Genomic DNA, 22737 nt, shown 5'->3' on the forward strand with positions numbered 1-22737 from the left:
AAAAAAGACACGTAGATGTGGCACTTAAGGACGTAATTTAGTGGTGGACTTGGCATGCTGGGTTAGAGGTTGGACTTGTTGATCTTTTCCACCTAAATGATTCTATTACTCCATTAAGGTGGTAGATACAAACAGCTTTGATGTTATGGTACCCAGAAATGTTGCTTAAAACATATTTGGGAACTTAACATCCTATATTTGATGGCCTTTTTGGGTTACTGCAAGACATTTGTAGCAAAAGAGGAGTGGCGAGAACAGGCTATGGCTGAGGTATCCTTCAGAGGTTCAATCAAGCACTAAATGAAGATTTCTTTTCTTCTGAAAGATCCAGTGTTTCAATTCAACCTATCACAAACAGTTATTATAAAACTTTGCTTTCAAATTTATGAAGTGAGTAAAGACTTTAGAGAAACACTGCCACTTCACCTGGATTCCTAAGAAAGAAAGGCCAGTGGGCACAAAGAGAACTGGGCCATGGTACAAGTCTGTGTCTGCTGCCCAAGTGGCCTCCTTCACTAAACACTCTTAAGTAGGCAGTACTGGTGTTTCAAGTCAGTTTTGGAAAGAGATGGAAGAAAGAACAAGTAAAACATTCAATTAAAACAATCAGAAAATTCTTGCAAGCTTGTTTCTAGCACCTATGCATGCCTAAGAATTACTAGCTGCTGGTACTTTGCAAATTATGTTACAATTTTTGGACTATTATAGAGAGAAAAAAAAAGAAGCAGTAACTTAGGAGTCATAATCCTAGGCAATGTGTTTTCCCAGTTTTGATCTCAGATTTCCATTTATGTTGGATGGTTCATAAAAAAATAAGAAACGTAAAGCCTGTAAACAGAAGCCCTACTCAAAGAAGAAAGATAGTGCCAAGCTAGTGCCAAGCTGCTTGGTTGTTGTTTTCTTGGGTTTGAGGTGATTTTCTTCTAGATTTAGTGAAATTTTGTTGTCTGAGGCCTCGCTGATCCCCATATCTTGCTTTGTTACGGATTCGGGGCTGACTACACGTGAAGCAGCACTGAGTCTGTATTGACGGCAGCAAGCACTTGCCAATGCCTTTCAGCCTCTGACAGAAGTGAACTGACAGCTGGTCTTTGCTGCAGGGCAGTCCTATGGTGGAGAAGATAAGAAGAATTAGCTATATTTTGCTGACGCACTGTCTGTATTTCAAGAATTTTAAACTGCTTTATGACAGTGCTGTCTATCAAGGCTTTTATTTATGATGGCTTTCTCTTCCTCTGTATTACAGATCAGTTTGATCCCCCTGAAATTCTAGGATCTTTTAGTGAACATGTGACCTTCTGTCTTGGAAAACGCAGCACTTGTTGCTGTTCAGTTACACGTTACCTTTGCAGCAGACAGAGCTGATCTTTGTTTTTCACTTGAACATTTCTGCCGACAAGGACTGCCAGGGAAAGCCTAGTAACAATGACTTGTGAGCCTGGTACTTTTGCATTCTTGTAACTGCATTTAAGACAGGTGCAATGGGCTGGGAGAGTGATGCAGAGCAAAGCAGGCAGGCAGGAGAGCACAGAAAAAGCACATGCAACTACACATTCAGCTTGGCTACGCTTCAATTTCTGCAGCACCAGGGACTGGTCCTGTGTGTACTATGGTGCTGATAGGTCTGTAGTAGCTTTAATAAACTGACATGTGCCAAACTGAGATATTAGAAACAGGGATCCTCAGCTGTGAGAAGACAAGGTGTGCAAAAGCAGGAAAACGGTGCATTAGCTGAATGCAAGACTGTTTTTCAGCAAATGCCCCAGCACTGGAACTAGGGAAACTCAATGAAAACTAGTATAAAGGCAGATCAAAACAGATAAAAGCGATTCTTTTCACACCAGGCTGTGCACAAAGTAGGGCATTTCTTGTGTTTCATGGGCCACTTGAGTTTTATTCACAGAAATACTCTAATAACTAGTACTAATCTGTGTAGGCAGTATCTATTAGATTTTGTCTTTCTGAACATGAGGGGGACAGGAAATAAGCAGACTAATTCAACCTTAGGGCAAAACATGTGCTAAAGATCTATGAACAGCAGCAGGAGTGATGCATCACTCTCAAGGGTGTCAGATCTGCGCTGCCCTCAGGAGTCAAACCCTTGTCCCATTGCCAAATCAGACCCTTACCACTGACTTACTAAGAGGGAAGAATCATCCTCCAAAAGCCTTTTGAAGGCTTTTCTAGAAGGACTATGAGCTGTTGCTGTTCTTACCTGAGGGAACCAGTCAGATACTGCAGTACGCAGACTACAGATAAAGATTTGTACCCTTTTGTAAGCTTCTTCCTTCCTCTGATACCTCTTTTTTGGGCTATTAACCATCTACACCACCATGCTCCTGGGCCTTTGAACAAGAGAAGTACAGGACACCCTAAGTCACTTCTCCCCACCTCTTCATTTTGGACAGTCCCACCCTGTGGGACACTGATTTTTCTTACAGTGTCTCTCTGTAAGAATTTGCTTGCTTGCACTCACAGTCCAGAATCTGCAGTTTCCACAGGGGGAATCTATCTTAAGAAATGGCCTCTGTTTGGACTCACACTGCATGTCCTTCCACAGTCCTCAATGCAGTCTAAGTTACCTAAAATAGGCCAACACGAGCAGGCCTGTTCATTTAGTTGTGGCATCATAAATTAGGCATGCATGCTCAGAGGACTGCACTCCTCATCATGCTCAGAGGACTGAACAAGGCCAGGAGGGTTGGAGAACACAACAGCATGGTTCTGCCAACAGAGGAGCTGAGCAGCAGCAGGTCAGGCTGACCTTTAAGTACTGAACCCACAGTACTCAAAAGAAGTTGACAGATTGAGTAGATAGATTCAGTTCCCAGTTTTTGAAGAATCTCAGCACAAATGGAGAGCTTTTTGGAAACTGTCTCATGCAGGTGTATTACCATACCTGTACTTTTCCTGCACCCTTGCACATTGCATTTCTGATGCTCTGTTGGCTTGGCTTTGTCCACACACATACTGTCATCTTCAGTTTCATTAGTTTCTGCATTCATGCATTTCACAGTTCTTTGCTGAATGCCCCCTCCACAAGAAACAGTGCACTGAAAGAAAGTAACGTTAACACATATAAAAGTATTTTTATATGGAAATTTTGTAATATGCCAATATTTGCGCTGTAATGTGACAGGAGGCTAAAAATGCCATATGATCCAGAATCAATGACTTTACACTACTTTGTGTACTGTGTGCTCTACCCAGATACCTCCATGGTGTATTGTGGCCAGATTTGGTAGGATACAGTGGAAGAGTAAATAGCATAACTATAGCATTTTGGAATGTGTAACCAGGGGGAGAGGACTGTTTTCTACTGAGGAGGATGAGGATGATCAGTCCTACAAAATAAGAGAGTAGTAATCTAAATTAGTACAATTAGGACATTTTTTGCATCCCATTTTCTCGCTAAGTTTAACATATATAATCATTGCAATGTTACGTCTACAAATGACCAAGATAAGATTTATTAAAAAAGCTCAGTGAAATGTTGTTTCTTTCATGACATTTACACAGTGGTTATCCTTTCTTTATGACCACTAAAGAACAGCCAGCTGCTTGTTCTGGCTGCAAAAAGACGGCCATAAAAAAGGAACACTTTTAAAATACATTCTTGTACTATTCCGTAAATGTATTTAATTCTTCAGACTTCCCAGAGCATCTGGGAATTCCAATTAATCATAAGTTCTTTTTCTCTTCAGATAAATAGTGCTCAGCAAGATAAATAATTTGACAGACAGAGAGTGTCAGCTAATAAAACACCAGAGATGAAGACAGGACTGGTACCTCTGTAATTTTTCTGCAAATTATCCTTTCTCTGATTTATATATCTGTGCATAAGACACAACTGTAATGGTGTGAAGCACATTAAAAGGTCTTAGGTACTCTTGCAACAACTTTATATTGATGTTTAAAATCTTTCTAATAAAGTAAAATTAATAATTAATACATTAATATAAGATTGACAAATCAGTAAAATAATTGGTATAATTTTTTGTATTCAGGTGCTGATTTTATACATTTCACTTCCATATTTAAGTGTTACACTAACTTCACATTACATTATGTCCCATCTAATGGCTTTGTGTAAAAACCTACTCATTACATTTTCTGTGTTACATGAGTCTCCATGGTTTCCTTATTTGTGGCTCCCGCTTTTAGCATTCCTTCGATATTCTATTCTGCTGTGAGGATATTTTTAATGTATGCTGTGTTTATTAAGGAAACTGAAGGGAAATGTTTATTAGAAATACCAGTTTCTTTATAAATAAATGTGTGTTGCAGATAATGGAAGGTTCCCCAAAGACATGTCTTATATTTGTCAATTAGATTTCCAGGTGTCAAAGTAGAAGGGTATTGGTCAAAACTCAGATTTTCTCTTCATGTGGGCAAGTCCAGTATTCCACAAAATTGCTTTAAGGATCACCCAACCCCCTCTAATATCTTGAACAGTGGAAAATTTCAGATAAGCAATGGAAGAATGTAAATGGTATCTCCTTTTTATCAGACAAGTTAAAAACTCCAGCCCTTCAACAACACCTAATGCAGCAACAAAAAGTAGAAGCTACAATACCTGTCAGCTGAAGGAACGGAGATGGGCTGGCTATGAAACGTTTAGTAATATTTTCAAAAGTTCTTCATTTGTAGCTTCAGCTGTGAATAAGAAGCTACCCTTGCCACAGGCACTGAGGTTCAAAGACAAGAGGATAACATGACCAAATATGGCCAACTCATGACAAAAGCTAAACCAAAAATAAACTGAATCCTACCGGGCTCCAGGCCTGGTTAATCCACTGTGTACAAGGCTGCCTGTTACATGATGCAGTGGCATTAGGTCTTTTGGTCCAGTCACAGTGCCCTTCTTCTGGGCAGTAGATGTGTCGCTTTTGCTGGCCACCACCACAGGTTCTCGAACACTAACAAAAGAGGGGCACAACGAGAGGTGGGAATGGGTAACAACACAAAAACAGACCATAAAGACAGTTGGAAATGTTCATTCAGAAATGTGGATAACAAGAGTTATCACAATGTGTTAACAAGAGTTAACAAGAACCCTGGGTCACTGACCCACGGGATTTGGAAAGATGTACAAGCTAGCCTGCATGTCAAGTCCTAAAGTCTAGGCACGAAGAAAAGCTCTGCATTGAGACACTTACTTCATCATATGCTTGGAAGGAAACAGGAAATAAGCTGTTACTTGGGGAAAAGCTGCTCCTGACATGCATTATTGCAAGGACTATAGGACAGCATGGAAGTGGCAACACAGAACAGGCAACACAGAACTGCTGATCAGCATCACTGGCACCAGTAGCTTCTCTAACAAGAATGAGATTGGAAGTCACATGTCTGCAGGATTATTCTGTAATACTTACTGAAGACAGAACAAGTTCATGAGATGCAGCATCTCATTTTATGAGGTGGCTGGGGACATTAAAATTCATTCAGTCCATACAACAAATGAACTATTTGGCAATAACAGTGTCTACTTTTATTATATATACACTATATATATATATATATATATATATTTGATATATTCACTACAAAGACAGTGATCTAAATTATTTTTTTAACATTCTTCTGTCCACATTCCAGTATTACTTATCCACTGACTTTTTATTATTTTTTCACTTCATTTGCAGCAGAGCCTGCTTAAAATACACAAAGTATTTCACACTGTGGCATGAAACAATGTGTCAGATATACTTTGAATAATGCATTGTTCCTGTCCTACAAGCAATTGCATCCTGTCCTACAAGCAACTGAATCCCTATGGACAGAGCACTCTGTCTGACATCTGGTAAATTAACCTTTTCAATCCAATTGTATCCAGCATTCTTAGCATGAAGACAACTGTCAGGGTTTGACTAGTGTTTTTTTAAAAAAATTTAAGTGGCAAACAAGTGTAATCATTTGGCTATTTTTATTTTTTTGACCTTTGTTGATTACTTTGACAGAAATCACACTTCCTGGTGTTCTTCTTGCAGGTGTGTTTTGTCAATGTCTTACAAAGAACAGTGTGATCACCTCCCTTGAAATCCAAAAGCATCAGGTCCAGAGGGCTGTAAACATCATGGTGCTTTCTCCAGAGCTGCTTTTAGTGGGAGTAAACACTAAAATGTAATCAGAACATGTGCTTTAGCTGACACAAATATGTACCTGGCTGCCTATGAGTTCATTGGAACAGATTTATATTACAAAAAGACCCAAAAGTCAGATTTATCTTATGTCTGGCCTAAGCTTCCAGATCTACAAAATTTCAGCCCAAAAGCTGAAGGGAAAGGAAAATTTTAAATTCACCATAATGAGAAAGCAACATTAAAATGGCAGCAAAACGGATTAATCTAAATGAACCACATTTACTGATCCAGTAGAATAGCCAAAAGAAATCTTTTTCCAGGTCATCTACTACTCTCTTTCAGAGTATGGTGATTTACAGCTCTGGTTGTGTATTATATGCAATCCTAAGAATTACTTGGGGAAGTCTGACGAAGATCTATGCTAATTCTTGCTGTAACCATACACAAGGACTGCAGAGTGGTACACACCAGCTGTGTGTCTTCCTTTGAGCACAAGTTTACCCAACAGCACAGGATCTGAGAGTCACTGTTACCTGACAGGTAATTGCTCATTCCAAAAGCTTCTTTTCAAGGACAATACCTTATTCCAGGGCTCCACATGCCACTGCAAACAAGGCTCTGTGTTACACCTAGTGCTGAGTTGTGGTTTATATCCGAGTAACTGGCAATGAAAAGGCCTGAGCAGTCGCTTTTCACGGACATCAATGCAGTGAGCATCTCGGGTCTTGAAGCCGCCGCTGCAGTTCGCAGAGCACTGCACACAAAACAGAAAGGGGCACATCTCCAAATGATGCTCTGCTGAGGGGCTGTACCTTCCCCAGTCACAGAGGAGCAGGACAGCCTGAGCTCTGAGCATCCTGAACAGAGGAAATTTCCAGTTTACTGTAACAACAACCTGTTGTAAGGCTTAAACACTGTGGGTCTCATCACAACAAACCGGAACACACCATATAAGTATTTCCCTTCCTTCACTTCCATGTCCATTAATGACACGTGTATGTATTTAATTGAGAAATCTTGACAACTATTTCCAAAAATTTCACAGTGAAAGAGTTACAAAGCAACAAATACAAAAAATGAATTCTGTATGCAAGGAGACTGTCAGTTCCTCAGTTGTTTCAGAAGGAGGGAAAGGAGGGAGGGAGGGATGGAGGGAGTAGCAGTTCCCACCCTCATCTTCCTTGCTCCTCATGGCACCAGGAGAATCCATACTCCGAGAGCAGCCTGGGCATGAGAGAATGAGAAAGAAGAGAGGCACCCTAAGCCTTATTCATAGCCTGTGAAATCACTTCTTAGCTTAGAGCTCTGCCAGTAAGCTAAGCGAGCTCTTCCAGCCTCCTATTTCTCTCTGAAGCTTGCTCCAAGGCCTCATGCAGCATCACCAGGTCCTGTCCCCAGACACCAAAGCTCAGGAACTCTCCTGTTGTCGAGGAAGAAGTGTGTTTTCTACTCAAAGGATAAGGAAAAATACACATTTTGACTTCATCCAGAATTAAAGCCAATTCCAACTACACCACTGAGTAACCTCAGATCAGCTTTCACCTTTACCACCACGCTGCAACAGCAACTAATGCTGTTCTCCTTTGCATAAATAACCATTCTTCAGTTGAGCAAAGAATTTGAACATAATAATTCCATGAGAGATGAAGAATGAATGGGGAGGGAATCCATACTCTTGTAGACAGGAGTTTTTGTCCCTCTGGATAAAAACAGTGAACAGAAGTGACCGTGTAAAAAAAATGAGTACAACAGCCCCAAAATATGTGCGAGTTATACCTAGTATTAAACTCAGACTGTAAGATCTAGTCTGAAGCACCTTTCTTTTAGGGAAGAGGAGAATTAGATGAGAGCAAAGGAACAGAAGAAGCTGTACTACACTAGCAGCCTTAAGAATGTTTGAAATGAGTAACAAAAAACAATTTCACTCGTAAAGCAAACAAATGTTAGTAATTTTTATATATTAAATTGTAATTAGGTTTGTCTGTCTAGTTCAATTTATGGAAAAAAAGGGTGAGATTTCTAACAATAGAAATCTGTTAGGAAAAGCCTTTTGCTTTAAATTGTTTTCACAATTGGACTGACACTTTTAAAAATTTGTGTCCCATAATATTTTACCATTAAGCCTTATTTCTAGCTACTTTTTTTGACATAACTATCATTCATTTCTTGCAAGAGCAATGACATTTATGAAGAAAAAGTGAAGGTAAAATATGCCCTACTGTAAATGGGACTGCGTAGTATCTATGTATCATTTAAAATGAATTTTGAAGGCTTAAATGTAGTTATGTAAAGCCTTGGCCTTTCCTGAACTTCCTAAACAGGCATGTAATTCCTGTACAAATCAATTCTGTGTCAAAGAGCTTAATAATATAGCACAGGTTTTGTACCTACAACCTTTTCTTTGTACGAATCTGCCCTCTAGCCCAATGGCAACAACATTGTCCATAAAAATGATATTTACTGAAAAAGAGTATCTTTCTCTTTATTAAATTGACATTATTTCAATAGAATTCTGTAGGTTTTCTCTTTTGAGTCATAAAAAATAACCAGCTGTTTGAAACTCCATTTTTAGACTGCATGAAGACAAAATGTAATAAGTTTCAAGAAGTCACCAAAGTCCTTCCAGGTGTCTATCATGCATCTTAAAATATGAAAACGTAAGTCAAACACAATTCCTTGGGCTCCACTTGCCACCCTGGACACTATTCTGTCCCTTGACCAAGCCATGTGTACACAATTAGGATCAAACAGGACCCTATACATAGCAGGCATTCTCCCCACTACCATGCTCTTTCATTTTTTAAATGTAAAAATTAGAGATGAAATGGATGGGGAACAGATCGTGTCACATAAGAGATAACATATGGTGACAAGGGTGAATAGGAACATGACAACTTCCTCTTTCAAATTCCCACAGCTTCTTAAAATTAGGAGATGCCTCTGGAAGCAGAGATCAAAAAGATGCCACAACCAAATATGTACAGCTTTGCCCTACAATCTCCATAGAACATGAACAGTGAGTCCTGCTTTGGCTTTAGATACAAGAGTTAATGAGCACAACCCGTGACAGGAAGAACAAAATTCACAGCAGATGTGTTTCTAGATATAACATGATCAGGAAATCAGAAAAGTCAACTGGGAACCATGTATGCATTACCACTGAGTAAATAATTGCTTTAAAGATGAAGTACTTAGAATTTCCTACTCATTGAAATTTGCAAGCTTACTGTTCACACACAGCTCTGAATGAAGTTACCTTGCTCCAATTTCCTGTTTTCCAGCTAGCACAAGGGCGGAGATAACATTTTCTTGCAGGATCGGGCTTTTTGATGTGCTGACAGTGAGATGTGTTCCTGCTGCTGCACTCCACCAGTCTCCAGAAAGCCCCCATTCCACAGGTGGTGGAGCACTGCAGAAGGGTAAGAGGAAAGCCCAGGGGCACACTCAGCATTAGTACATCATTTGGAAACAATCCTGGAACCTAAATATAAATATCTAGAGCCATTTTAGATGACCTAGGTTATCTGAGAAACTCAAAAGAAGACTTCAAACTCACCCGAATTTTACTTAATGTTCTGAAAGAGGGCTTTCTATTGCTTTGTTAAGACAGTACCAATTTTGATTTATACTACGCAATTCTCTTCTTCGGCAAACTCCTGCTTACTGAGACACTCTAAATCTGTACCAGCTGTTCCACCATTTTCTTCTGTTGTCTTTGGGGATCCAATGTACGGTATAATTGCATCCAATCTCCAGTGTTGCTCCCTCTCTATCCCTAATATTCCTCATGAGATAGCCAGCAAATTAAGAGCAAATCTTAAATAAAATGTGAGAATCTTGGAAAAAATGTGCAGCAAAAAGATGTTTTAAAATTATTAATTCAAGAAGGGACTGAGTGTTTTCAACATTTGGGAGGATTTTGGTGTCTGAGGTAAGAGAAAACTGATTATTCCAGTCCAGATCCCAAGAATGCACACTCCTTACAAAAAAGTCAAACACTGTCATTGTATTCTGAAGCAGGAAGGGGTGAAGATTGGCTGGAGATACCCATTTACCTTTTTCTCCCTTAAAAAGGGAGGGACAGTGAACAACTATACATATAGAATCAAATCCAACACACCAAGCAACCTGTAGCTGGCATGAGAAACAGCATAAATAATCTTGGACAAGTCAACAAAAGGATGCAGAAAGCAACTGCTATTGTTTGGTTTGACCTCCTTTTGTGGAAGTGGGAAAGCTAAGTAAGTGTTCTTGGAAAAACAAGGAAACCTAAGCTGAAGATGAGGCCGGAAAAAAAATCAACACTGAAGACATGGAGATTCCTGGAACATGTGTACAAGGGTCCCGTTAAAGGGAAGTGTATACCACTGTTCAGTTTTGCCTAGTGACATATCTATCCAAGACAATTTCTCTGCCTGAGAGGATGGACTGCCTTTGTCTTGCTTGCTGACTTACAGCTTCCTCAGCTCTGCTATGCCTGTCTGACAACACCAAGACTTTACTGAAGGGGTGCTCAGTCTTTGACCAAAGAGCACACATTCTGAGCACACGTGAGAAGATCAAAGATAGCTGCAGGGATGGTGCTGAGTAGGTCATACTTATAAAAGCTTCTGAGGAAGGTGAAACACAGCAGGCTTCTTTCAAAACCTGCTATGTGCAGATACAGAGTCAAGAGGGAAATGCACGATGCTGCAAACAGTGCAGCATAAAGCGCACTCCAGCATAAAGCCTTAGCTTTCTTGACTGTTGTTTGATGCTACATAAAGGAGACAGATTGCTCTGAAGTTTGTGAAGACTTACTGCTTTTCCCTTTTGTCATTTGGGAAGCAAGATTCCCTCTTGTCATAGCAGATGTCTATTACAGGGGGAGAAAGTGCAGGTGACTTTTCATGACCAATAGCAGACGTGCAGAATGAGCAGGTCTAGCGGTAATGGGATATCTTTGATACCCAGAAAGCTCCTAGAAAGTGAAAAGTGACAGCCCAGAACAACTTGGGAAAGTCGTAGGAAAGAAAGTAGAAGTTACAGACAAAAGCATCAGTGGAATTGGGCACTGTTTTGCCCTACTCACATCAGTGCTCTCCCTTGGGAGGCAAGTGCCAGCACTGGTACAGGACATGTCACACCATTCCACCTCAGTGACTACCACTATTCTTGGGCACTATTTATTTACTAGTATAGATGTATCATAAAGAGCAAAGAAATGTCAGAATATTGGCAGCTACTAAAAGAGAAAGAGAGAGAGTATAGCAAGACGTTCACCTAGGTAAATGCACTGGTCTTGAAATAGCAATGCCTTGGACAGATGTCAGCTAAAAACACCCACAAAGTTTTACTAAGGACAGGTATATAGAAAGAGCAAAAATAAAGTCAGAAAACTGTAGATTAAAAGTTAGTTAAAGGTAATGAACAAAAAGAAAAGGTTCTGTGAATGTTAGAATCAAGGTATGTGTCTGAAATAGGTAACTTTTATTTCATGAGAAAGATAACAGCTGACTTTATTAACAGAATCACAGAATGGTTGAGGTTGGAAAGGACCTTTGCTCATGCACAGCCACCTGGAGACAGCTGCTCAGAACCATGTCCAGATGGCTTCAGAATCTCCAGGGATGGAGATTCCACAAACTCTCTTTTTTCATCACTTTTCCTTCTTCAAATTTGTAAAAAAAAAAAAAAGTTAAACGTGACACACTTTCTATGAAGTTAATTTTAACAGATACAATAGCTTTCACAAGAATAGTAAATCATTAAAAAATAGCAAAGTTAGATACATTAAGTATCCTCAAACTGATTCCATCAATTCTGTAAAACCAAATATATTGACCTTATCTAAACATTCATTTAAGTATTCTTCAATAACTTTGAACTGTTGAGAATTATTTTTTCTATAGATTGGAAAAGTCCCAGAGGAGTCAATAAGAATATCTTTCAAGTTATTTTTAGGAAAAGAAAAAGTCCTACCTGTGGTCTAATGGAATGCTTCACCCAACTTGACCTCACAAGAACATAAAAAACAAATTACTGAATAATGAAGATCAAAATGGCAAATACTAACAAAAATGATAAAGCAACAGAAAAGCCCACATGGACCTACCTAGAAAACATTATTCAATTGAGTCTAAACCCCTGCTTTGACAGGGATACATGGCTTAATGAAGAAAAGGAGCCAGCTGACATGATGCAATTTTACACGTCTGTATAAAGCATTCTTTTAGCAAATGATGGAAATATAGTCTAGGTGAAATAATTACAAGATCAGTGTTCAGCTAACTGAAAAACTGTGGTAAAGTGGTCCTCGTTGGTTCAGTGTCATAATGAACTGACACATCAAACATAGTCCTGCAGGGCTCTGTCCAAAGCCAGGCTCTCTTCAGTATTTTCATTAGCTAACTGAATAATGAAAGACAGCATGCGCTTAAAATACTTGCAGATGATGACAAGTTGGGAGAGTTGCCAGGAATGTTGAAATCTGAACTCAAAGACACCTCACCACATTAAAAACTGTAAGAAAACAGTTAAATTCAAAAATACATGCCAAATACTGCACTTAGGGAAAACTTTTTATGCATACATATATATACACACATACACATTCATATATATAGGTCTCAAACATAACTGAGAACACCTGACATCTGCTGATCTAGAACTACTGTATTAAGGGATCCAGAGTTTACAACGGACCACGAATTCAATAAGTGAAAGCGAGATGGTTACAAAACAAGACAAATCTGATTCCAGCATTCACAAAGACAGTAATAAATAAAACAATAGCAATTATTCCATTTTATCTGCTATGTGTCAGCTGGGGCTACAATGAACGTCACTGATGAAGAAATATGTGATGAAACTGAAGCAAGTCCGGATGAGAACAACGAAGTCACCAGATATTTAGAAAACACAAGGAAAATCTGAAAAGAATTTAGAAATTGGACCTCAGAACATTAAGAAGAAAATTTTCCTTCACAGTCTTTATGTAAAAAAAGGGAATCTTCATTTTCAGTGTAGAAGATTTTGGCTATGTATAAGGAAAATATCTCTAAGGTGGATAATGAACGACTAGGACAGACTGTAGCATCTCTATGTTAGACCTCTGCTCAGGCTGTGGTGGGCTTGGGGGTACAACCTTTCCCCTGAAATTCTGTTGTAGACTCTCGCACCCAAGCAGATCTAAATGGAGGTATTCAGGCATGTGCAGGAGGAAATGCTTCACCTGTCTCACCAGAACATGGGAAGCTAAGGCCATTCTCATCTGGCCATGGGAAGACACAAGATGAAACTTCAAACTGCCATCAGGAACACACGTCCTGAACAACCACTGATGTGGTGACAGAGCCTGCTCTTGCTCAGGGGTCTTACCCACTGGCTGCATCCAGACAGAGGACACCAACATGATCTCAGTGGTCTAGATGTGCCTCCACTGCCATGGGATACACTAAGTCATCTCTTGCTGTCCTTTTGGGCCCTACATTTCTGCAATTCTATAATAATTCCAGGTAGAGCCAAGGGCAAGCAGGTACAGAGAAACAGACCTTCTCCATCAATACTGAGACAGAGGTAGATCAGTTCAAGGAGGTTTCCAGATCTGACTCTGTTTAGCTTGGTAAAAAAGGCCTTAGAAGAATGAGATAATTAGTTCAGATACCAAACTCTTTCACTTTAGGTACTATGATTTCAAGCATATAAAATCCATTCACAGAAAAAGAACCGTGTTTACATAAAAATAAAATTTTACAGTGGGAAGGACATTAAGTAAAAGTTTGTAATATATGGACAGGCCCCCTGATGACTATATTCACTTTATGTAAGCAACCTAGATACCCCAAGTTACCAACTCTTTTGTGTCAAGTATTTCATATGAATGTATGGTACTCATTTCAGATAATCATGACAAACTAAGAAGTTTCATTTCAGCAGTGGTTCAGTCAGCTGTTCACACTCTCCACTTTTACAAGCTAAAAACAACTTACCTCACTCCAGTTGCCTACTATCCAGTAGGCATCATCCGGCAAACTGTTGGGTGCTGTTATATGCCTGTTTTCTGTGACATTCACTAAAACACCCTCAGATGTTGCACTTTGGTTCCTCAGAGCGTGATCGAGAGCTGAGGATTGGGTGCTGGTAGTTACCGTGTCAGGCAGTTTTACTTCTTTTCTGTTGTCAGTCTGGTCTCTTGGTACATGTCCAAGCACTGTGGGCCTTTCTGCAACTGGTGCTTGTGGAGTAGTTACTTCTACAACTGGCACATCAACCTGCAGGTTGACATAGTTTGCTGTTGTTGGAAATGCCAGCCCTTGTGCTGCTCTGCTAACAGGAAGGAGCATAGAAGGGTCTTGGTGGTGAGATGCTGGTGGAGACTGGGGAGTCACGCTCTTATTTTGAAGGACAGGAGAGACAGTGTCTAGGGTTGTGCTTCTGGTTCTGATTTCAGAATTGAGTTCTGTGCTGTAAAAGAGATCAGCCGGTTTCTTGCTGACTCCAAGAGGCCCATCAATGTCATCAGATTCTTCGGTTAAGTAATCATAGCTGGAAGTTATTTCTGGATTACTAGTAAATGAGGAAACAGGAGTGTCCTCACTTCTGTGCATCTCACTCTCTTTAGTAGAAACTGGCTCACTTTCGGAAGTATTTTCAGAATGCCTTATAATTTTAGTACTTAAACTGTTATAAATAGGCCATGAAGTAGTATTTTGATATGAACTGTTTTCAGTAGAAACAATTGGATAATTGTAAGCATCACTCGGTCCAGCAAAATTATTTTGTATTGTTCTATTGGCTGTTCCCTCTTTTTCTGAGACATCACCCAAACCAGAGGATGTAGGCAAACAGGGAGTTACACTTTCAGGCCTGGGTGTTTTTGTTGTTGTGTAGGACCTTGGGCTTGGTCTGAGTATCCTGCGAGGAAGATTCCGTTCAGGATTAGTAGTTGTTTTTCTGATTATGATCTTGCCTCTTCTGGGTGCCAATGGGGGCATCAGGAATCTTCCAGCAGAAGGGCATTGCTGAAGACCACACAGGGCCTTAGAGTTTGGTCTCTTGGAACTATCACATGGCTCATCACTATTTTTGGCACAAGTGACATTACGAGTCCTTATTCCACCACCACAGGTAACTGTGCACTGCAAGTGAAATAGAATTAATACACATCCCCTCTTCATTCTGCTGCACATATTGATAAGTATCAGATGCCATTGGTTTATAATACAGAAGCATCATTACAAATAATCATTTAAAAAGCTTTTCTTGAAGAACAAGCACTTCATTCTAGGATGTTCTGCTATCACAGAGTTCTTTCCAAATTTTAAGAACAATAAATGTCATCATGAGGAAACAACAGTGAAAAAAAGACTACACAATAAAGACAAAACATGAAAGTCATACAATAGATTTTGATTTCTTCATTGACTCACAATAGTCATCTAGCCAACACTTTTTCCACCGGGGTTATAAAAAAACAGACTAAAAACCTGCAATCAAACCCACATCTGACTGGCTCGGTGCTGCTTACAGCACCCCAAACCTGCTCTGATGATCCATGCAGCTCACACATCCTTGTTGACTTTATGAAATGGATTTTTCATTCAGTCATGGAGCAACCACCAAGTGCTGCCAGAGCTGCTAGCATGTCCCTCTTCAATTACAGACTACTGAAAATAATTAACCTATCTGGCTTCTATTTAAATAGGAGCACTGCTGTGTATAAAGGGTGCCGGAAGCTAAAGAGACCTGGTTTTTCTGTGATGTTTTTCACTCTCAGGCCCACAGGCACAGCCATGCCTTCAGAAGCTGTTGCTCCACTAAGGACTTTGTGAAATCACACCTCTCTGGTCTGAGATACTAAGGCTGGATGACTGGCTGAGTATGAATGTAGATGTTACAAACAACCTACCGGAGGAATTCTTCCTAGGATATGAGGGAGCCTGACCAGCTAACTCAGGGGGTTTATAACCAGGTGCCTGACAAGAAGTATGAACACTCCTTTTGCCAGCACTCTGATGCCCCTGACACATCTAATTTTTTTTAGAGCTAGGTCACAGGGCAGTAAAACACCAATGATCTTGTGTTACTGGGGCACTCTTTATTGTTCACACCTGTAAAATAACATCAGCTCTGCAGCAACAGGAGCAGGGAAGCAAGCAGAGTAGCCTCACAGTAGGTAAGTTAATTAGCTATTCTGTCTGGCGTCCTTGCACTTCCAGATGAATAGCATGTTCAGTTATTCAGAGCTGTGCAAATTCAGCTCAGCTGCAATCTGGCCTCTGAAGTTATTCAGTAAAGGATTTTGCTTATTGAGGAAGATAACAACAATTAACACTATGTTGCTGCTTAAACAAAAACACAACTCACTTATTTTGTCAGACTTTGCCGCTTGCATGATCTGTACTAGCATTCAAGGGAGTTAAAAGGAATATTCAACCTTATTAACTTTTTGGGGTAATGCCTGTCTCCCAGAATTAGTTTTGAAAATCTCTGCTTTAGATTACAGCCATGAACGAAAAAGAGATTTCAGAATGGCTACAACACTCTATCCTCATTATGTGCCTAATTAAGTATGTTTAATTTATAAGACATAGAAGGATCTTCTAACAGACAGATAAGTTTTGAGCAACAGGAAGTTTCACCTGTGTAAAATCTCTCTCTTGCATTCACCAATAAGGAACATTTTGGAGTTACAAGTTTCCCGACAATCCTGTCATTTGTGCAGGTGAAATAGTCTGTCCTACACTCCCTCTCCAGTTCCTACAGATGTAGAAATTTACTTTTGTCAGTAAATTGCAAATATAATCCAATGGCACATGAGTACCAGCAGCATGCTATTTCTATATAATTGTACTGTTAGTCATGTAATCCCACTCTAAGTTCTCTCAGGCATTTAAAACATGGTGGTTGCTCAGTTAACTAAACAATCAACATTCTCCAATGATGGTATGTGAGCAGTATAAACCAAACCAATACTGTCACAATATTTTATTGGCTCATTATGTGACTCTGTTCTCCCAGCAGTGAGTCTAGTGAAAAAAAAAAAGAGGAGAAAGAAGGAGAGAGAGGAGTTTTCAGAAAATGAAAATACTGTGTTTTCACTTGGAAAGGACCCACAACGATCATCTAGTCCGACTGCCTGACCACTTCATGGCTGACCAAAAATTAAAGCACACTGTTAAGGCCATTGTCCAAATTCCTCTTAAACACTGATAGGCTGGGGGCATCAAACACCTCTCTAAGAAGCCTGTTTCAGTGTTTGACCACCCTCCTAGTAGAGAAATGCTTCCCAGCGTACAGCCTGAATCTCCCCTGGCACAGCTTTGAACAATTCCCACGTCTCCAAAGTTTGCAAGCTATGGGAAGAAAGGTAGAGTCATGAATGCAAAAGATAGAAATGGAGAGAATGTAAAAACACTTCTTTGTAGGCCTACAGATATGACGTATAGCCTCCCCCCCAGTCTGGTCCACAACAGTCATGAGTGTCACACAGACTTTTTAGCACTCAACCATGTTCTACTGTCCCAAAAGCTCAGCAAGTCAAGAAACAGTTAGCAAGGAACACTTCCTGAGGTATTTAGCAAGCAGGGCAGCTTTTCTTCTTCTGCACCAAAAATTTGTGAAGATACGTTAAACAAACAAAACAATTATTTAAAAGAAGCAAAATAGCAGGTCGTTGGTCCCCTCTGCTGACTATAATAGGTCATTTGGAAAAAAATATGAATTTACCTCAGTCCAGTTGCTCACTGTCCAGTCAGATGGGCACAAGACATCTCTGTTGCATGACAGATGGGTCTTTGGTTTAAGCAGGTGCTGGCACTCTGTGACAGCCAGTGCCTGCTCATCAGATCCCACTGTCTGGATGCAAAGTACAGTTCTCTTCTTCTGGCCTGTTGGGCCACACGTGGTTGAACATTTCTGCCATTCCCCCGCCCACCACCTGAAAACCAGGGGGGTGAGAAACATCAGTAAACCCATCACAAACATATGAAGAAAAAGGTCAGAGACTACAACAAAAAGAATCAGTGACTTAAAATCTGAGTGCAGATACATGCTCTTCACATTAAGCCCAGATCATTCAAGCTTTCCCATCTCCCCTGTGCTCTAATACCAGCCAGTCACTGAAAGATAGAAGTAGGTAGGATTCCCAGACAGAAGTAGGCACTGAGTATTGTTTCCTGAAGTGTAAGAATCCACTGAGTAGATACTCTTTCAAAGTCAAATTTGAGGAACTGCTAGCAAGTCTATTTAAGCAAGTAATCTATTAACTGCATCCTGTTGTTTATCTGTTTATTGTTACCTCAGTACAGAGGAGTTAACAAATAAGAATCACTGGAGGGTCTGTAATGATAGCACAGAGGTGGAGAAGATCCCCTTACACATCTATGCCTCCAGTGCTGCATAACTGCTCAAACTGGCCCATAAGAGGAAGCAGCGAGGCACACAACCCCAAAAACAGGTTAGTCAGAGCTATGCTGCCTGCTCCCACAAGGGATCAGTGCCCTGCAGTGCTCTCCCTCTGGGCCTAGTGTCCAGGTCTCCACTAGACTAGACTTTTCTGTACTTTGTTCCTTCATGAAGCGAAAAAAAAACCCCTTATGTGTCCCTCTCCTGATTAAAGTCAGTCTTCCATAGCGTAGAAGACACATGCAGTGTTCCACAAAATTAAAGATAACGGTTTCCTCTAGTGCAGTATTTTCCAATGCAAAATACCTTCCTGAAAAGAGCCATCTCCTTTGTATTTCGTTTACCTTGGCCTTTCTCCAGCTTCATCCACCTATTTTTTCTCATGCTGACCCAGAGTGGATCAAGTACCTGCTTATCTATCTTCCACAAGAAAGGAGAGCAAAAAATTTCTGGGTTTTTACTATTTGAGAAGCATTGACATTAACTGCGTTTGCCTAAAGATTTACCTTTATACTTAAAAAAAAGGAAAAAAAAATCAAACCAAGAAAAGCCTTTCTCCTTCCAGTTTAGAGTGCCCTGGGTGTGTACACAACTTCGAGCTGCTGTATAAAAAGCCTGTAAACTCTAAACCACAAAAGCTCCTAGACAATATTACTTGTTCCTGAGCTTTGAAGAAGGTCATGACAAAGCCTTATAATGAAAATAAAGCAGGGATATCTTTAGAAAATGCCTTTCTAGACAAAATGGCAGGAAAAATTGCTTCTGGCTTGCAACCAATACCATTATATTGGGAGGTTTTTTCTCCTTTTAAGGTCCATGAACTTAGAGAAAAAATAATCCCATTCTGATAAATCCATTGAAGTTCGACATCCAGATTTATAATAGTTTTTGCTTCTTGATTTGTCTCCCATCTTACTGCACTTCCGGTTTCTTCAGTTTGCTGATAATCCCTCTCCCCTTTCCACTCCAATTTCCATGTTCCTTAATTAATTTGTTCTTCAGTTGCAAGTGAGCTGTCACTGATTTGGAAGGCACTGATATCTATTCCTTATAATTAAAAAAAAACCAAGGACAACCAGGACTGAGAGCAATCAAGCCATGCTACAGCTTATTTGTGCAAACATCTCGTCTTCTCTTCAGTACCTACTCTTATTTTTCTTCCCTTTAGTTATCTGTACATACAGCACTTCCTTTTAAATTACCCTAGAAGCCCTTTGCTACATGCTCTAAAATGCAGCCCAGTGGCAAGGCTTCTGGACATTGCTGCAATTAAAAATAAAACTAAACAAAAACAAAACAGCCAAAATATTTTTGTCCTCCTCCTGCCCTCCTTTGGATTATTTCTTGCTCTTGCAGGCTTCTGCAAACAGTAAAGAAAAACTAAAGTAGTTAAAGTACTTAAAGAGAAAAAGTGAGCACACCTTAGCAGAACACAGCAATAAACAAGAGGAGAATATATTATCACCACCTAAATCAAGCCATTTCAGGGTTGTTTTCACCTCTTGCATCTTCTTTCCAATTTTATCTTTTCTACAATCTTGTAAATTGCTGACATTTCAGCACAATGGAACTTAAAAATGTGTATTGCTCTATTAATTTTAATGGAACCAGATGACGTATTTCAAGCTACAGACATCCTAAGCTGACATCCCTTATCCTCCTCACCATTTTCAAATGGCTGTGAGTAAGGGTTCAACAGTTTGCAGGTTTAAATATCAAACTCCTAGCTATAAATTATCAGAGCTTACTACAGAGCAGCAGTAATGGTGTGTGATTAACTATCACAGAAAACACTTTGTAAAAGTCATGGAAGAGAGTAAGGTGCTCCACAGTTAGAAAATTCCAGAAGTAAGATTTTATCCTATTGCATCTTTGCGGTCAAACTAAAGCTACATTTAGCCACGTAGCTTCCTCTGTAGAGTTCTTCCTCACTCAGTACAGGTAACAGTACTGGTGAACCAAGCAGTTAATTGTCTGACACCACATTTACCAAACACACTTCAAAACACTTGCTCTAACTGGAAGTTTATTCTTATCAGTAACTAGAATTTCTGATGTTGCATTTCCCTATTTTCATTCTAAGGTACATGCACATGCCTTAAACATTCAAGAATGAGAAACCTGACACGGAATCATGTGCACTCTTGTCTCTTCTTGGTCCCTGGTGAGGACCTGAACTGTGGTGTCTCAGCCAAAGGGGAAGAAAGGCAAAGCCCGGAATGCAAAACATCTACCATCCACTTGTCAGAAAGAAGAAAAACAGTAGGTAGCTGTGCTGACTGTGGTGAGAGACTGGGACAAGCTGAGAGAAACTGAAGCCTGATGGAAGTCATCATCCAATACTTGTTCCTGTCTCTGTTTTCTGATGGCATTTAGCACTACAGCAACTGAGTGGTTCCTAAGTATTAATGCATCATCACCTGGTCCCTGCAAAGTGAAACAACAACATTATCTCCACAGGCGGGCATGGTGTGGAAAGATTGTGGTAACAAACACAAACAAACAAGCAAAATGCATGATTTGGGTAATTAATTTGCCTGAACACTAATTTTCCTGAGATTGTCAAAACACAGAGCAGCCTGTCTGGCGAAAACATAACCTCAGGTAGTTTTCAGCTGCAGCTGTGAGTGCTTCTGCACTCAAACCTGGGATAGACGTAGGAAGAAAATCGGATTCTTTTAGCAGGCATTCAGCTACTTCAAATGAGACCTATCTCTTTTCCTCCCACACTGAGTTTTCAAGGTTTGTAACAAATTAGGCAGAGCCCAACAGCCTTGTCCATTACACAGTCCCAGTCTATGTCTAGATGATGTGTGCTGAATGAAGTGTGCAACACGCTGAAAAACTAAAAGCATGGTATTTTGGAACCAAATCATGACTATGGGGCTGAATGTTCCCTCCCTCCTGCCCTCCTTCTCTTTGTCATGTCACAGCTAAAGAAAAACCATCTTCTTTCAGTATTTGTATAGCATCAGGCACGGCAGATACCAGCAGGGCATGGATTCTCACTGTGTATTATAATACAAATGAGATTTCCTATTCTTATTATGCTGTTGGAAGTCTACTAAGCAGTCTGGAAGAAGGACAAGAGGGTAATAGCAGATAAAAAGCAGGAGATTCTACGTACTTGTGAAATTTAAGTTTACTCTGTTGAAGTGGGTAGTCAGAGTAAAAAGACTCCAGGCAATTTTCTACGCAGGGCAAAGCAAAACTTTTATTCACAACACTATAACTAGTTAAAATCTCACTCTTGTTCAAGTAGTATCTATTGACTTCTAACTTTAGCACCTACGGAACCAATACGTGCCTACCAAAGAAACATGTAATTGGAAACCATACTCCATACCTTAACATGGAAAAAAGCATCCATTTAAGCTACAGTCTTGTCGTACTCCTACTGAGCAACATCACCCAAATTCTACATTTTAACTCTCAGCTGTTCAGCCATCTTTATTTTGTTCCAAGTCAAAATGTGGCACACATGTATTGTGATAATTTAATATTTTATTCATTTTGCTCCAAATTATTTTAGTAGAAAGTGTAATAATAAATGTAATAATAAGTATAAAATAAATGCAGAGCAAGTCAGCTAATAAGCCAGAATGTTAAGACTTATCAGAAGCCTGTAATTCAAACAGTTTATAACTAATTTCCTGAAATGAATTAATGAGATAAGATCTGGTTTATGAGAGTCACAAACATCTTTGTCTGTAGCTACTGTTTGATAAATTATCTATTTCTGGTTTCGTGGTCTAGTAGCTTGTTTCATGGAAGCACGTTTTCCACCAGTGGGATTTAGCAGATCATCAGACAGAAGCTTATGCAACAGAACAACCATCTTTTTTTAGACAGGATGTTACTATAAAGAATGAGGTTCACTGTTGGGAAGTGGGGTATCATCCAATGGTTTCAGTTGTGTGGCTGCAGCACTTACCAAAGGTCTCCTGCAGTGTTGTGTTTAACAGCACTGTCCTCACCTCTAGTACAGAATTTACACCTCTCTACAGAACACTTGGTCTTCAGCAGCTTCATGTGGACTCTCAGTTATTCTGTATAATGCTGCGTGGGACAGTCACACCTTCCTCCAATATTCAGATTTCTTTAGAGCAATGAGCCAAGAAACTGTACTAAACTGTCTTGCATTTCAAATGAAGATATGAACCATCTATCTAGATTAGAGGTGGCACATATGCCATGGAAAGAAAATACCAACTAAATGCATGCTGGGACTACAGCCTGGAACAGAGACTAGATCTGCAAAAGGGAA

General features: G+C 39.8%; 1 protein-coding gene across 1 annotated transcript in view; it reads right to left on the reverse strand.

Annotated features, from left to right (window-relative positions):
- Positions 1 to 6: 6 nt before the first annotated feature.
- ADAMTS12 (ADAM metallopeptidase with thrombospondin type 1 motif 12) overlaps positions 7 to 22737 on the reverse strand; it is a 140711-nt gene continuing 117980 nt past the window's right edge. Inside the window, exons 19-25 of the mRNA XM_017811085.1 lie at positions 17793 to 18003; positions 14054 to 15202; positions 9340 to 9492; positions 6664 to 6837; positions 4773 to 4919; positions 2900 to 3053; positions 7 to 1107 (exon numbers count right to left, since the gene is read on the reverse strand). Coding sequence (XP_017666574.1) covers positions 872 to 1107; positions 2900 to 3053; positions 4773 to 4919; positions 6664 to 6837; positions 9340 to 9492; positions 14054 to 15202; positions 17793 to 18003 — 2224 coding nt within the window. The 3' untranslated portion in view covers positions 7 to 871. The remainder of the gene's footprint in view (positions 1108 to 2899; positions 3054 to 4772; positions 4920 to 6663; positions 6838 to 9339; positions 9493 to 14053; positions 15203 to 17792; positions 18004 to 22737) is intronic.

Source organism: Lepidothrix coronata, unplaced genomic scaffold, assembly GCF_001604755.1.
Source record: "Lepidothrix coronata isolate B3197 unplaced genomic scaffold, Lepidothrix_coronata-1.0 Scaffold31, whole genome shotgun sequence".
Taxonomy (NCBI): domain Eukaryota; kingdom Metazoa; phylum Chordata; class Aves; order Passeriformes; family Pipridae; genus Lepidothrix; species Lepidothrix coronata.